Consider the following 18135-nt stretch of genomic DNA (forward strand, 5'->3'; position numbering starts at 1 on the left):
GGGGGGGGGGGGGGGGGCAGCACATTTAATTAAATACCCGAATCTGGTTAACAATGTTTATTCATATTTTGCATCACTGCCAAGCAGCTATACAACATTCCAAACAAATTACTACACAGTTTTACATCTATTACTATTAATATTATGTATAGAATGATGGAAATATATACATGGTGCTCCATAGGTTTTGTCCGAATGGGAATATTTACTCCAATACTGGGGAATTCACCCCCGATATTCTCATTTCGTATGCTATGTACGTACAGGTGATGTCATGAATAAATTTTTGGAACCTATTTAGCCTTTTTAAAATCAAATTCAGATTTGGTTTTATGTCATTGTTGCATCAGATCTATTCTATATAAAGAAGACATTTAGTATTTTTGTCAAATTAAGTAAAAATAACTGACGATATTGAATGGATTCACTCGTTCCTTTGGATGAGGGTGGCATTTGTGATTGTAATCTTATCATTGATGTAGATATGTAGAGATTATTTAAAAAATGAACAATTTACAGTTTTTGGATAAATCATTATCAACACAGGTTAATGGGATTCATATATCATTTAACAACTTGTCTCATTCTACAGATAAAATAGTAACAACATATTTTCTTGTGAAGTGTCTGTCCTCCTATTGACGAAGCGCCTGATGGAGATGTGTTGAGATAGACCGTCTTATGCCTAGTGAACTGACAAGAGCTTAACTGTGTTAATTGTTTTGACATTTAGATCCAATATGGGTTTAATCATGTTGATATTGATAGTAATACCTGTATTAATCAGCCGCCTAAAGGAGCTTCAACAGATGCTTTGTTTAAAACAAGTGGCTCCTTAATACAGGTTAATTTGTACTATATTAGATTATCAAGGACAACAAAGATGGTCTCTTAGACAGGCAGCTGGTTTAACAGATTGGCATTTTAAGCAGGTTTGTATAAATATGAATATGGCAAATTTGATTATGAGATTTCATTTTATATTCAGATTGTGAGGATGCCAAGATTGATCTTATCTTTGTTCTGGATGCTTCGACCAGTGTTACAAAACCAAACTTCAAACTGATGCTGGACTTTCTCAAAGATTTTCTTTATATCGCAAGAATTGATAACGGAAATGTCCGAGTTGGTCTTGTAATTTACAGCACCCGAGTTCATGTTCAGTTTCAACTCAATGACTTCTCGACCAAGAGCGAGGTGTACAACGCCATTGACAACACCCCATATGAGTATGGAAGCACCAACACCGCTGATGGCATCAAAACCATGAGGACAATGTTCACTCGCCGTAATGGTGATAGACCAGATGTGAGAAACATTGCAATAGTGATCACCGATGGCGTGTCCAACATCAATGCCAGGAGAACCATCCCAGAGGCTGAAGGAGCTAGAGATGAAGGCATCCACATATATGCCATTGGTATTGGCTTGACTGATACGAGGGAGATAGATGGAATCGCCAGCCCACCAGTAGAAGAAAACAGATTTACAGTAACTGAATTCAGCGAACTGAGAGCTTTGAGAGATAAAGTCTTCCGTTCGTTTTGTGTTCAAGGTAACTATACGTTTTTGTTTTGCAGTGCTCCTTAATGTTTCTGAAAATGATGTTGATGTAAAAGTTGAATTTTACCTGCATAGCCTGATCATACACGTGTTGTAGTCACGTGGCATTCAGGAAATAATTCAGGTTTGGGGGATGATCTCTAATAAACACGGCACCAGATGCAAGAGCTCACACTGTTAGATTTTTATATACCTGCTAAAGATATAGTTGTTTCCAGACGCTATCTTGGTTTTGATTTGGAGAATAATGTGTACGTCTAAGGGGTTTCTGTTCTGAAGTTTGAACTAGATGGTTATCAACTACGATACATTGTTAACAACTACAAAAAATACTAAAGTGATTTAATTAGTATTGGATAGCCCCGTCTTTTGTCCATACACAAATCATTAAAAAAAAACCCAGTGACACTGACACATACTACACATACTAGATTGTAATTTGCAAAGAAAACCCGGTGATACGGTAGTTGTTAACAATGTGATTTGGACTAGTTGGAAGCGATATTGTGAGTTTTGTTCAACATCGACTATAAACAAATTCAAGTGAATTGGTAATGTACTTATGCATTAAACACTGACTTGATGGAATACTTCGATGTTCAGGTGTGTGCACCATTGCTCCCTCAAGCTAAGATTCCATTAATGCGGTAAGCGGATGCGGCATGCGTGATGTGTTCAGTTGCCAAACGAATCGCTACATGGAGTGATTCAGTTTTCCGCATTCGCAGCCATTCGCAGCCGCGTGACAAATCGCATTCGCAGCCGGACGTGGAATCATTCTCGTGCGTCTACATGCAGTTCCATTTTTGCCGCATCACGCATGCCGCATCCGCTTACCGCGTTAATGGAATCTTAGCTTCACCCTGCATCCGCATATATGTTAAAATATTTGAATTTACAAACCAAACTTACTACAAATTTAATAAATATCTTTTAGAAATCTGCTTTATTGGGGATGAAATCCAAATCAGTTGGTAAAGCACTCACCTGAGCTCCTTGCGTCCTAAGGTTGAACCGCACCAGTGGACCTGTACTCTGATGGGGATTTTTCCTTCTCAACCAGTGTACCACGACTAATATGTCAAAGGCTGTGTTATGTGCTATCCTGAGAGGGAAAGTGCATATACAAGATCACTTGCTGCTAATGTAAACATATAGCAGATTTCCTTTATGACTGCCCCTGCGTGTGCTGTAACCTCACCGTGGTGCAGGGGTGTAGCATTCTCTTTGAGAATGGCCAATACAGCACAAATTGAAGTTTAGAGTAAGATTCGGTGTCCGTAAAATTCTGTGATATTTGTATTTGTATTTGTATTTTTGCACAGTTCTTTACACTGTTTTTGTTTAAACCTTGAATTTTTATATTGATGTTGATCATCACTTTATTTATTTGCATTACCATAGTTTGACACCCAATAGCCGATGTATTTTTCGTGCTGGGGTGTCGTTAAACATTCATTCATTCATTCATTCATTCCTTTATGACTACGAGTAAAAAATTACAAATATTTGACATCCAATAGCCGATGATTAATAAATCAGTGTGTTCTAGTGGTGTCGTTAAATGGAAAACAACTTTTAAAATAAATTCTGTTATGTGGTTTCCAAGTAAGTGGAGCAATTTTACTGTATAAAATGGAAATAACACAAACACTACATAAAACGAGGTGTGTTATGACAAAATAATTATTTATATTTCCGTTTTATGTTTTCAATTAATCCAGTTTTCTTGTTTTGTTTTTGTTTTGTTGTTGTTGTTGTTTTGGGTTGTTGTTTTGGGGTTGTTGGTTTTTTTTTTTTTTTTTTTTTTTTTTCTTTTTTTTTTTTTTTTTTTTTTGGGGGGGGGGGGTTACGTTTGTGTTATGAGGGAGTCAATATTTGCAAAATAGAACTGAGAACTCATTTGACTAGTGTTTTGTTAGCTCTGACAGTTCAATTTCGATTTCTTATAATCAAGAGTTTATGAGAAAATAATTTACTAGGAAAATTTGTTTTGCCAGAAGCTACTTATTGTGCATTATATATTGTGTAACATAATTTTCATGAATGTTTCTTCAGTGCATCCAGGAACAACCTTGCAGACAAAAGGTTATATAACTGCATGCATTTTAATTTACTTACAGATTAATTGCTGGCTTTCTTCCCAGTTATATACTTTTTTTCCATACAACATGCTTATAGACGACATGTTTTATTCTTATAGGACAGCATTTTGTAGTAATTACATTTATATTTGCTTTAACGTTTCTACTGATAAATTAGAAAATCAGCTGGTTTGAGCTATTCCCACCCAGATTTTCCAGAGCGACACGTCATGAGAGAACAATATAATATTATACAACTTATTTATAATGTGGTAGATTAATGTGTATTATACCAAAACATTAGGCAGTGTAGATCGACTTTTAATTAAGTAATATTGTTTTACCTTTTTACTACATTCACCCCTACTGATTCAGATAAAATATTATGTCTGTACTTTTTTCACCTACATCTTAATACTTTTTTTTACCTACAAATACAAAATTGAAAAAACAAATCGGCTCTTTTGTTCTAGTTCCCGGATTTTTTTTTTAAGCCTGATGTGTTGGCAAACATCCTTTTCCATATTGGCTTGTTCAAACCCACTGTCCTCAAACCCAGTGTCCTGCTATCCTCAGATTTTGACATGTACCTCATTATATGCTTATTCCTACCTTTGTTTCAGAGCTATTCTAGGTTTTAAAGTAGCTTTATCAAACATAATTAACATAATTGGAGTATCTTTAATTAAAATCATTTGAAAACTGTGTTAACCAAAATAGTTTTAATAAATAAAGGCTTCCAATAGTTGCCTGGCGTTATGGCTATGGTATGTTAACGTGTAACCCATTCTTTGATTGTCTTCCCATCCCAATTAGTACCCCATGACTGGTATACCAAAGGCCATATTACTACCCATATATTAAAAAATATTTTGGTACATATCAAAGTGATACATCCTACTAGAACGCCAAGTGGGTAACACACCGGCGTCACACGATGACGTCATCGATTGGCGCACTACTACCTTACATGAACACCAACCAAACAAGTGATACAAATTAAGATCAATTATGGGTAAGAAATAGGATATTAAACTCGCTACCATTTCGAATCATATTTATGTCCCTCGTGAAATACTTTTCCTTGTCAGCCCCTAAAGCTCGTCCCAACTGAAAATTATTTCACTCGGGACATAAACATGATACGAAATGGAAGCTCGTTTAATATCCTATAAGTATGTGATGTCGTGTCTGTAAGAAGTGCATAATATTGCCAATGGAAAAAATGTAGTGGGTAACCAGGGCCGTAGCTAGCGGAGGGGGGCGGGCAAGGGTTTTAAGGAGTTTTAGACTATTAACTACTAAGTTGGCCCCCCCCCCCACCCCCCCCAAACAAAAAATCCTAGCTACGGCCGTGGTAACTATGCTGTCCAGTCTATGGGGGACTTAGTTTAACACCCCTTAATTCTCCTTAAAGGGATAGCAAATGTGGCAAATGCAGGTTTCTTCTTAATCCCCTCTATCAGTTTTAGTATAACCATGATAAACACCAAAGAGGCATTAAATGTGATGATCTGCATCAAAGACAAATTGTATTCCCTTCCTTTAGTTTTAATTTTAGTTAACATTAAATGATTTTATAAAACGTGATTTTCAAATTTATTTTCGCACAATTATTTTACAATATATGAATGTATATCCAATAAATTACGTGACATGTGTAATATAGTTTTGCATAGATACGATTTTGATACGGGAATTTGGTTTTGACGTTCAGAACTGATAATGCTATATTATCCATGTGCTTGTTTGGCATTCCTTTTAAGTTAATGGGTAAAAGGGTATACAACTGTATTATGAAAGTTAGCTTATACTTTTCATATATTGATTATATTATTATGATTGACATGGAGTCAATTTCATATAAGGGTCACATTGTATCTCGTTGTTAACACAACCTTTAAGAGGAAATGTCTGAAGGTTGAACTGGTCTGTAGAGGCTAAACGCTGTGTAAGTCCAGTACTCGGCCTTGGAATAATCACTCAATTACACCAGCTAGTTTTAAAATTTCTTGAAATAAAGACAATGTTCCTGAACACCCTTATATGAAATGACCCAGTGTCATTTACATATACGTGTATTTCATATTTGATTTATTATTTCAGAATATTTTATTTAAAAAATAAATGTATATTTCGTGATCTGTTTTCAAAGTTTGCTATTCCATACATGCATATACATATTTTATGGTATTTCATATCATTTTGTTTTCATTTTAAATTATTTAGAAAGTGTTTTTGTTGAAGATAAAAAAATAATAAAAAAAAAAAAACCCCACAAAAACTCACGACGTGACATAATGTGTGTTAGCCAGTTATGTCATTTAGTTGATTTTTTGAAAATAAATAGTTCAAAAACAAATGTGAAAAAAAAAAATGTTAAGCATGTGAATGCTATTTGCAGTAATAATTAACAACTGTCTAGGTAATGGTGTTACTGTTAGTGAATAGTGTTTGGGAAAGGAGAAAAAAGGAGAAAAAATTACCATTTTAACACTATTAATGGCAGAATAAATTTATCTTTATATAACTAATTTCTTATGAACTTAGTATGGTTAATACCTGCAGTGAAACATAATCTGTTTTATATTTCAGCACCACCGGTACCAATAACTACACCACCGCCAGTACTCGGAAGTAAGTGTACTTAGAATTGACACACTAGGTGTATATTGATGGGATTTGGACACACTAAATGTATGTTGATGGGATTCGGACACACTAGGTGTAAATTGACGGGATTTGGACACGCTAAATGTATGTTGATGGGATTCGGAAACACTAAATGTATGTTGATGGGATTTGGACACACTAGGTGTATATTGACGGGATTCGGACAAACTCGGTGTAGGCCTATATTGACGGGATTCGGACACACTAGGTGTTTATTGATGGGATTCGGACACACTAAGTGTATATTGACGGGATTCGGACACACTAGGTGTATATTGACGGGATTCGGACACAGTAGGTGTATATTGACGGGATTCGGACACACTAGGTGTATAGAGGGCGAGACGTAGCCCAGTGGTAAAGTGCTCGCTTGATGTGCGGTCGGTTTGGGATCAATCCCCGCCAGTGGGCCCATTGGGCTATTTCTCGCTCCAGCCAGTGCACCACGACTGGTACATCAAATGCCATGGTATGTGCTATCCTGTCTATGGGATGGTGCATATAAAAAATCCCTTGCTGCTAATCGAAAAGAGTAGCCCATGAAGTGGCGACAGCTGGCTTCCTCCCTTAACATCTGTGTGGTCCTTAACCATATGTCCGACGCCAATTAACCGTAAATAAAATGTGTTGAGTGCGTCGTTAAATAAACCATTTCCTTCCTTCCTTCCACTAGATGTATATTGACGGAATTCGGACACACTAAGTTTTAGCGCGAGTACTCTATCTTTTGGACAGGCATTGTACAACGTTGATCGCTCTTTCAGCCAGAGATAACTCCATTTTGAAAACACGGAATTGCTGCCTACCATCGGGTAGTAGGCAAAGATTGCTGCTCTAATACAATAATAACCTTATGTTTGACGCTAAATACCATTACATTTATTATTTTTAAATTCGCCAATAACAAATATTTCAAATATTAACCATTGATACACACACTACAGGAAGAAAACCCGCCAGCATCTGTGTATTATTGAAAGAGTGTCTTAGTAATTAATATATCAAATATTTGTTGCCGGCGAACTCGAAAATGATCAATGTAATCGTGTTTAGCACGCCTGATTTCCTTAGTTTGATACCCAATAGCCGATATATTTTTTTGTGCTCGGGTGTCGTGAAATATTACTTAAGTCATATATTTATTATTCATTCATTTAAAGTTACTGGTCATAATATCAAAATGAACATAGAAATTGAAACATTACTGTAATTGTGAAATCATTCCTCGGACTTTGTTTTGCGTAGAAACACATGCTTGAATGTTTGAAAAAGTTTGAACGGTTTGTGTGACATGAATTTTGAATCATCTTCTCTAGAATATGCGATTTTCATTTGGACAACTGTTTTTATAGATTCTGTAAACCTAGTGGTCACAAAAACTCTGACAATTACATAATGCCATAGTGTGTTTTAAATGAATTTAACCTTCCCTGCTGTTTAAACTGATGATTAACTTCTTGAAGGATTTCCTTTATATCCCAAGTATCACCTCCAAGAATGAATGAATGAAATGTTTTATTTAACGACGCACTCAACACATTTTATTTACGGTTATATGGCGTCAGACATATGGTTAAGGACCACACAGATATTGAGAGAGGAATCCTGCTGTCGCCACTTCATAGGCTATTCTTTTCGATTAGTAGCAAGGGATCTTTTATATGCACCACCCCACAGACAGAGTAGTAAATACCACGACCTTTGTTATACCAGTTGTGGAGCACTGGCTGGAACGAAAAATAGCCCAATGGGTCCACCAACGGAGATCGATCCCAGACCGACCGCGCATCAAGCGAGAGCTTTACCACTGGGTACGTCCCACCCGCTCCAAGAATAAGGTCTACAACGCCATTGACTACACCCTATCCACGATTTTGCCAAGTTATCATTCAACTCTGCATTGTGCCCTGATTATGTGTCACGTTTTGTCGTTCAGATTGGGAAGTTCTTTTAAACAAAATGTTATTAGAGACCATTTCTGTCAAGAGTTATGTAACATTTTCTAACAGTCTTTTCCAATTAAAAAAGTAAATTTTAGCAAGTAATGATAAGTTTGTTCATGAATGGAGCATTGTTATCGACTGAAGTTTTGTAAGCCATTGATGTATTATATCAAAAGCAAAGTGTTTTTCTGTTGCTGGTGTCTGTTCTAATCATCTGAAGCTGAGGAGAAAAGATACTGGTAACAGAAATGTGGTGGAATAATTTTGGACTTATCCAGATCTATTTTTAAAGTTAAAAAAGAAATATATATATTTCCATTCAAAATCTTAAAATATTCTTACCTTGATATTTATTTTATTTTATTGAATTGTGTTTTCCCATTGTTACATGTACCAAAAATGGACCCATGTGACATCCTAGAAATATATGATTTATTTAATATAAAACTGTGATAATTCTGGGGCAGAACATAGATAAAGTGCTCGCCTGATGTGCAGGTGTTTTTTTTATCAATCCTTACCAATGGGCCCATTGTGCTATGTGTCACCCCAGCCAGTGCACCACGACTAATATATCAAAGAAAGTGCTGTGGTTTGGAGCATATAAAAGATCACCTGCTACAGGGTTGAACATTAGCAATCGCCCATTCGCCTTTGGCGACCATTATTGGCTAAGGGCGAATAAGAATCTTTCAAAGGTAGTCCGTTGGGCGACCATCGATTTCAGTGTCTGGCGAGTATGGTACTAGTTAAAAAAAAGAAACACACCGATACTGAATCGAATGCGGTAAAACACACCACGTCTATGTTGGCACGAACTACAGATCTGGCATCAGAAGACCTAGAACAGGTTCTATATTTTGACAGCGCCAACATAATGAATAAAGATACAATTCATATAAGAATATTAATTTATTAAGTTTTAAACCCCTACCGTCTCAAATAACATTTTATTGGAGGTAAAAGTGCAGTGTAAATTAAAACAAAAATTATTTACAAATTACCATCAAACTTCATAGGTAAACTCTTGTTTTTGTGATACAAGTTTTAAGGCAATTGATGGAACATCCAAGGTAATCTGAACTACACAACCGTATCTCTCCACATTTGGCAAAATTGTAGATACTTCCATGGATCTCTATCTAGGAGAACAGCCACTCCCAAGGGAATAATTTGCTAGGAATTTCACCCCTATTGTATCACCACAAAGTTTATTCCATCCCTCTTGCATCGCCACAAAGAGAACTGCCACTCCCAAACTAGTTTACTAAAGCACGTTCATTTCTACATTTAGACTATTTCTACTGCATTATCTTTTACCCTATATTGAAAATGAGATTTAATATGTAAAGAAACATGTTTATTTATACTGGATTTCTTTTTCATTTTTTTTTTTTTTAAATTTGAGTTGATATGGGTTTACAACATGTTTTTATATCAATTTTCACTTTATTCATTATGAAGTTAAACGTCAATTCATCAATTGTCTTTAATGCAAACGGTTATTGGTGAACAAAAAAAACCCCACTATAATTTTAATTTTACCTGTGCAGTTAATTTCGAATGTGATAATTGGAGGGCTAGTTGAATTTGAGAAGGGCCAGTAAGATGTTTGCTTAACTGGCCCTGCTGGCAACCTTGGTTTTCATATTAATTTTCAACCCTGCGATTTTCTTTAATGAAAACGGTTATTGGTGAACCAAAAAAACCCACTATAATTTTAATTTTACCTGTGCAGTTAATTTCGAATGTGATAGTTGGAGGGCTAGTTGAATTTGAGAAGGGCCAGTAAGATGTTTGCTTAACTGGCCCTGCTGGCAACCTTGGTTTTCATATTAATTTTCAACCCTGCGATTTTCTTTAATGAAAACGGTTATTGGTGAACCAAAAAAACCCACTATAATTTTAATTTTACCTGTGCAGTTAATTTCGAATGTGATAGTTGGAGGGCTAGTTGAATTTGAGAAGGGCCAGTAAGATGTTTGCTTAACTGGCCCTGCTGGCAACCTTGGTTTTCATATTAATTTTCAACCCTGCGATTTTCTTTAATGAAAACGGTTATTGGTGAACCAAAAAAACCCACTATAATTTTAATTTTACCTGTGCAGTTAATTTCGAATGTGATAGTTGGAGGGCTAGTTGAATTTGAGAAGGGCCAGTAAGATGTTTGCTTAACTGGCCCTGCTGGCAACCTTGGTTTTCATATTAATTTTCAACCCTGCGATTTTCTTTAATGAAAACGGTTATTGGTGAACCAAAAAAACCCACTATAATTTTAATTTTACCTGTGCAGTTAATTTCGAATGTGATAGTTGGAGGGCTAGTTGAATTTGAGAAGGGCCAGTAAGATGTTTGCTTAACTGGCCCTGCTGGCAACCTTGGTTTTCATATTAATTTTCAACCCTGCGATTTTCTTTAATGAAAACGGTTATTGGTGAACCAAAAAAACCCACTATAATTTTAATTTTACCTGTGCAGTTAATTTCGAATGTGATAGTTGGAGGGCTAGTTGAATTTGAGAAGGGCCAGTAAGATGTTTGCTTAACTGGCCCTGCTGGCAACCTTGGTTTTCATATTAATTTTCAACCCTGCGATTTTCTTTAATGAAAACGGTTATTGGTGAACCAAAAAAACCCACTATAATTTTAATTTTACCTGTGCAGTTAATTTCGAATGTGATAGTTGGAGGGCTAGTTGAATTTGAGAAGGGCCAGTAAGATGTTTGCTTAACTGGCCCTGCTGGCAACCTTGGTTTTCATATTAATTTTCAACCCTGCGATTTTCTTTAATGAAAACGGTTATTGGTGAACCAAAAAAACCCACTATAATTTTAATTTTACCTGTGCAGTTAATTTCGAATGTGATAGTTGGAGGGCTAGTTGAATTTGAGAAGGGCCAGTAAGATTTGTCTTCTACTGGCTCTGCTGGCGACCTTGGTTTTCATGTTAATTTTCAACCATGCACTGCTACTAATTGCAAAAATGTAACTGGTTTCCTCTCTAAAACTATATTTAAAAATTACCACACGTTTGATATCCAATAGCAAATAATTAATAATTAAAGTGGTGTCGTTAACAAAAACATTTTTAACTTTGATGACATGTTGCCAAAATTAAATTGTCATCTGTCAAAATGCATATTCATTCAGCCACACTGTATGAGGTTTAAAACTCTTTTAACAGGTTGTGAAGATGCAAAGCTGGATCTGATATTTGTCCTGGATGCTTCTACCAGTGTCACAGAGCCAAATTTTAAAATAATGCTCAACTTCTTAAAGGATTTCCTTTATATCGCAAGTATTGATAGTGGAAATGTCCGAGTTGGTCTTGTGATTTACAGCACCCGAGTTCACGTCCAATTTCAACTCAATGACTTCTCGTCCAAGGGCGAGGTGTACAATGCCATCGACAACACCCCATATGAGTATGGAAGCACCAACACAGCTGATGGCCTCAAAACCATGAGGACAATGTTCACTCGCCGTAATGGTGACAGGCCAGATGTGAAGAATGTGGCAATAGTGATCACCGACGGTGTGTCTAACATCAATGCCAGGAGAACCATCCCAGAGGCTGAAGGAGCTAGAGCAGAAGGCATCCACATCTATGCTATTGGCATTGGCTTGACTGATACGAGGGAGATAGACGGAATCGCCAGTAAACCTATAGAAGAAAACAGATTCACAGTCCAGGAATTCAGTGAATTAAGAGTTTTGAGAGATAAAGTCTTCCGGTCTTTCTGTGTTGGTAAGTTCTGATATTTTGTTTTTAAACCCCCCCCCCACAAAAAAACCATTTATATATTCGGAAGATTAATTTTATAAGAATTTTACTATCGTTGCAAAATCATGATCTTACTTGTCTATGATTATTTGTGATCGTTATGATGTATACACTATTTGTCTTCTATTTTATTTTCAGTGAAGGAGCCAACAAAAGGTTTTCTATTTATTTTTACCCAAATTGACAGCTTTGTTTCATTTAGAATATTACCTTTAGTTCCCTTATCATAGTTTTCACCTTTATGCTATTCCTGTTGTGTTTTCCAGTGACTGCTTTAAAACGGTAGTTAACGAGTGTCTCAAAAGTAAACTGATTGCTAAACTTTTATGTAAGACACTAATTGCTTTGTAGGTAAGATTAATTTCTGTAATGTTTGCCTTATGCCTTTTAATTTTCAAATCTTGCTGATAATATGTGACATAGATTGCTTATTTAGCTTGTTTTTTCCACTTCAGCAATACCCCACCTTACAAACCAACTTCCTATGTAGTGGTCGTAGTTCCGACTACATAGTACTATGCATATTGTCCTCATAATTATATTTTAAGAGTACAGTGCTGCTACCTGATAGTGTACAGTTCTAAGCATGTCATCACCGCTAGTTTCTTCAAAAGTTGTAATCAAACTTATATCATACCGCTTTGTGCTTGTTACACTTGATTCCTGAAAATCTTAAAATTAAATTAGGATTATGATGGATTATTACTGTATACAGATCAAAGAAATAATGAACACCAGTATGTTGATTTTTATGAATGTTTTCATTGTTATTCGATCATAGATGAAAAGCTTTCATTGTTATACAATTATATCATAGAATAATACACATATATGACACTGGCGTGATTACCAGAGGGTGTGGTGGTCTTACACCTAGTTAATGAGTTATTAAAACGCGCTCTGCGTGACAGCCGCTACCAGGCTGTGAACCCAGTACCAACCAGTGTTATGTCCAATGGCTTAACAACGACACCACCGAGGCCGGTATTTTGTCTCTCTGTGTTAAAAGCCATGGTGACTATTTCCAAAAATAGACATAAGATGTCACCACTCAAGACTTAATTTTAAAAAAAATTTTTTATATAAAACTTCATATATAGGAACAATTATGATATCTTTCACGAGTTTACGTTTTGACTCTCTATGTTAAAGGTCAAGGTCTTTATTACTAAAAATAGAAAGAGGATGTTGCTGCTCTGGCGACATTATTTCTCATCATATTTTCATTAAACTTCATATATAGAACTAGGATCAGGATATCGTGAATGAGTTCATGTTTCACGTCTTTGCGTCAAAGGACAAGGCCACAAATATTTGACAAAGTAAAAGTATTATATGATTCATTACAGGCAGTTGGTGAGAGGTTTATGCAAGTGGTAAAAAGTAATAATTGATATTAACATCATAAGGTCATCACATTCTTTTGGAACTCTTAAATTATGTGTTATTATATTTTCATTTTTGGCCAATTTAAATCCTGTTCCTGTTTTTCACCTTTTTTTCTTATGACCATTGTATACTGTTACCTGTATTATCAAATCACCTTTATAAAAATAAATAATAATAAAATAATATTTTATAATGTCATTGTGTCAATATCACTATTATCAAGACATTTTATATTTACAGCTACACCAATTCCCATCACTTTACCACCACCACCACCAATGAGTAAGTATATAAAATAGTTTTTCAGTTTCTATCTTATACAAATTTTATAAACTACATGTTTCATCTAATATTGATAAACACATCTACAAACAAACAAAATAACAATACTATTATTTTATTAACAAAATATTTTTATTTACCAAAAAAAGGAATTCATGTGACATCCTGGAAACTTTTTATATTTATTTTACACAAAGCAAAGATGATCATACCATATAATCATGTTGCTGAAATTAAATTATTCTGTCGCAAAATACATCTTTAGTTTAACAAAACTGTTTTAAATTTGTTTTAATAGATTGTGAAAATACAAAGCTGGATCTGATTTTTGTCCTTGATGCTTCTACCAGTGTCACAAAACCAAATTTTAAACTGATGCTCAACTTCTTGAAGGATTTCCTTTATATCGCGAGTATCGATACTGGAAATGTTCGAGTTGGTCTTGTGATCTACAGCACCCGAGTTAACGTCCAGTTTCAACTGAATGACTTCTCGTCCAAGGGCGAGGTGTACAACGCCATTGACAACACCCCATATGAGCATGGAAGCACCAACACAGCTGATGGCCTCAAAACCATGAGGACAATGTTCAGTCGCCGTAATGGTGATAGACCAGATGTGAAGAATGTGGCAATAGTGATCACTGATGGAGTGTCCAACATAAATGCCAGGAGAACCATCCCAGAGGCTGAAAGAGCTAGAGATGAAGGCATCCACATCTATGCTATTGGTATTGGCTTGACTGACACAAGGGAGATAGATGGAATCGCTAGTCCACCAATAGAAAAAAACAGATTCACAGTCCAGGAATTCAGTGAATTGAGAGCTTTGAGAGATAAAGTCTTCCAGTCTTTCTGTGTTGGTACGTTCTGATATTTTATTGTTTTAAAATAACTTGTAGAATCGTAATTATTTGCAGTTTATAAGAAATGTTAATGAAATTTTCATCTTAAAATACATATAAATATTTAATAATAGTTATGGCAATATCAAAATTATTTGTTTTCAATATCAACAGACATGTATCTTCTATTTCATTTTCAGTGAAGGAGAAACCAAAAGGTTTTCTATTTATGTTTTCCCCCAAAGAACAGCTTTTGTTTATTTAGAATATTTCTTTTAGTTTCCTTGTAATCTATTCCATCTTTATCCAACAGACCGCTATCCATTTAGAAATAAACCCTGAACATGGCATGTTAATATTTTGTCTTATGACTGACAATAATCACTTGGAAACGTAGTATACTAGCTTTCAAAAACGAATATCTGCTGAACGTTTCCCTTGTATTATGTAAGAGACTACATATTGTCTTGGCAAGATTAATTCCATTAGCGTTTCCCTTCCGTCAGCTGATTTTCAAAATATCATATAGATATCGTGCTTATATGTGAAGTAGATTGCTTAAATAGCTTGTTCCTCCCAGCTATTTTCCACGTTACCCACCATCTGCTATCTACGGGTCAAAGTTATAACTACCTAGTCATATGTTTATTTTTCTGACAATTGAGTTTTGACTTTACGAGGACAGTACTGCTACCTAGTAAGTTCAGTTGTACGGCCACTGGCAAATCTAGGGGTGGGGTGTGTGGGGTGTGGTACAGGTTTCTTGACCCCACTTTCATTTGAAGTAACTGTTGTGGGTAAATCAATTGTTATTGAATGATATGCAATCATCAATATAGTAGAAAGTTAAGTTAAAATGTTTGGGTAGATTCCGTTGTTTAGATTTAACCAGATTAGTCAATAAATTTGATTCATATGCATAGGAAAACTTATTGACGAATATAAAGGACAGTTGTGGATTGCTATTTCCTGTCTATATGTCGTATAACCCACATTTGACATATATCGGTAAGTCAAATATGTCTGTCTCAGGATATTATAGTCTGGATTCACTCTCAGCCTTTATGAATTATCCACATCCGTAGAGGATAGTTATGAACTAATATCTATGATGAACGAATACTACATAGACAACAGTAATAGTAAACATTTATAAGTTACAGTTTATAGATGAAAAGTTATACAGTCGAAAAGTATCTTTGTATAGCACGTTTACAAGTGACTAGTGTGAATATTACAGCCCAGTTCAATAGTAATGTAACAGTTTAGCTGCAATCGATTTTAATATAGTCTTTTTTTAAAAGTTTATGGGAATTTATTAAGAAAATCAAAATAGTCATTTGTATAAAAAAAAATGCTTGATGTTAATTATATCCGTCATATATGTATATAATAATAGGCAGTCATCAAGCCAATGGTGTTTTCAGGTTTTCATTTAATAAGAACAAAATAATTGTGTGCAATTTTAGTTTTGTCTTCAGGTGTATCTTCTGTGCAAAGATTACTTTCCTTCCATGGAATGCTAAACAATAGTTCTTGTCAAATACGCTTATCCTAGAATTCTTTAATAAAATGCTGTCGTAAAACTGTAGATGTGTATTGTCTTTTGCATATTAGATTTGAGACGTTTTCTTTGCCAGTGCTATTTACAATCAGTGCTTATTATAAAGACACTTTTGTAATACGTTCATTTTATATGCATAATAAGAACGAATTAAGTTTATATCTATATTTGTTAAAGTTCAATAATATTAAATATTATTTGAAAGAATCCGAAATAATGCATACCTTATCAAGATTAGCCATTGTATTTTATATTCCTGAAATAAACCTAATTCAATAATTTTCTCACTTGTGTTCATTATGCCTCCTATATTGTCTTCTATAGTAATGTTACCTGACTCATTATTGTCCAGTTGGTGACAATTTTGATTTCGGTAGGCAAAGTAATATTTGATATTAACAACATAAGGCCATTGTGTTCCCATGGAACTGTTTAATCATGCATTTTTAGAGTTGCATTGTGGGCCCTTTTAAACCCATTTCGTGTTTCAATTATGTCATTGTTATAGATATATACATGTATATCCATATCACTATTATTAAGATATATTTAGCGTCATGAAATCATTTAAAAAATTACAGCTATGTCATAAAATCATTTTATATTTACAGCTACACCAAAACCAATTACTTTACCACCGCCACCAGTGAGTAAGTATATAAAATAAATAATTATTTTTATGTTTATGTATCATACGAATTTTATTAACTATATGACAATAATTATCTTTTATTAAGAAATAGTTTCATTTAAACAAAAAAGGAATTCATGTGAGATCCTGTAAACATTTGATATTTATTTTACACAAGCCAAGATGATCATACCACATAATCATGTTGCCGAAATTAAATTATCATGCAGCAAAATGCATCTTTAGTTTAATAAAACTGTTTTAATTTTTTTTTAATAGATTGTGAAAATACAAAGCTGGATCTGATTTTTGTCCTTGATGCTTCTACCAGTGTCACAAAACCAAATTTTAAACTGATGCTCAACTTCTTGAAGGATTTCCTTTATATCGCGAGTATCGATACTGGAAATGTTCGAGTTGGTCTTGTGATCTACAGCACCCGAGTTCACGTCCAGTTTCAACTGAATGACTTCTCGTCCAAGGGCGAGGTGTACAACGCCATTGACAACACCCCATATGAGCATGGAAGCACCAACACAGCTGATGGCCTCAAAACCATGAGGACAATGTTCAGTCGCCGTAATGGTGATAGACCAGATGTGAAGAATGTGGCAATAGTGATCACTGATGGAGTGTCCAACATAAATGCCAGGAGAACCATCCCAGAGGCTGAAAGAGCTAGAGATGAAGGCATCCACATCTATGCTATTGGTATTGGCTTGACTGACACAAGGGAGATAGATGGAATCGCTAGTCCACCAATAGAAAAAAACAGATTCACAGTCCAGGAATTCAGTGAATTGAGAGCTTTGAGAGATAAAGTCTTCCAGTCTTTCTGTGTTGGTACGTTCTGATATTTTATTGTTTTAAAATAACTTGTAGAATCGTAATTATTTGCAGTTTATAAGAAATGTTAATGAAATTTTCATCTTAAAATACATATAAATATTTAATGATAGTAATGAATGAATGAATGAATGAATGAATGAAATAATGTTTAACGACACCCCAGCACGAAAAATACATCGGCTATTGGGTGTCAAACTGTGGTAAAATGAAACAACAATTTAATGATAGTTATGGCAATATCAAAATTATTTGTTTTCAATATCAACAGACATGTATCTTCTATTTCATTTTCAGTGAAGGAGAAACCAAAAGGTTTTCTATTTATGTTTTCCCTCAAAGAACAGCTTTTGTTCATTTAGAATATTTCTTTTAGTTTCCTTGTAATCTATTCCATCTTTATCCAACAGACCGCTATCCATTTAGAAATAAACCCTGAACATGGCATGTTAATATTTTGTCTTATGACTGACAATAATCACTTTGAAACGTAGTATACTAGCTTTCAAAAACGAATATCTGCTGAACGTTTCC

The 18135-nt window shown here is 34.9% G+C and overlaps 1 protein-coding gene across 1 annotated transcript in view; it reads left to right on the forward strand.

Moving 5' to 3' along the window:
* Nucleotides 1-18135, forward strand: part of LOC121387240 — a 159672-nt gene that overhangs the window by 55384 nt on the left and 86153 nt on the right. The window contains exons 31-39 of the mRNA XM_041518265.1: nucleotides 989-1555; nucleotides 6243-6284; nucleotides 11446-12009; nucleotides 13675-13716; nucleotides 14015-14578; nucleotides 14761-14778; nucleotides 16736-16774; nucleotides 17035-17598; nucleotides 17899-17916. Coding sequence (XP_041374199.1) covers nucleotides 989-1555; nucleotides 6243-6284; nucleotides 11446-12009; nucleotides 13675-13716; nucleotides 14015-14578; nucleotides 14761-14778; nucleotides 16736-16774; nucleotides 17035-17598; nucleotides 17899-17916 — 2418 coding nt within the window. The remainder of the gene's footprint in view (nucleotides 1-988; nucleotides 1556-6242; nucleotides 6285-11445; nucleotides 12010-13674; nucleotides 13717-14014; nucleotides 14579-14760; nucleotides 14779-16735; nucleotides 16775-17034; nucleotides 17599-17898; nucleotides 17917-18135) is intronic.

Source organism: Gigantopelta aegis, chromosome 13, assembly GCF_016097555.1.
Source record: "Gigantopelta aegis isolate Gae_Host chromosome 13, Gae_host_genome, whole genome shotgun sequence".
In the NCBI taxonomy this organism is placed as follows: Eukaryota; Metazoa; Mollusca; class Gastropoda; order Neomphalida; family Peltospiridae; genus Gigantopelta; species Gigantopelta aegis.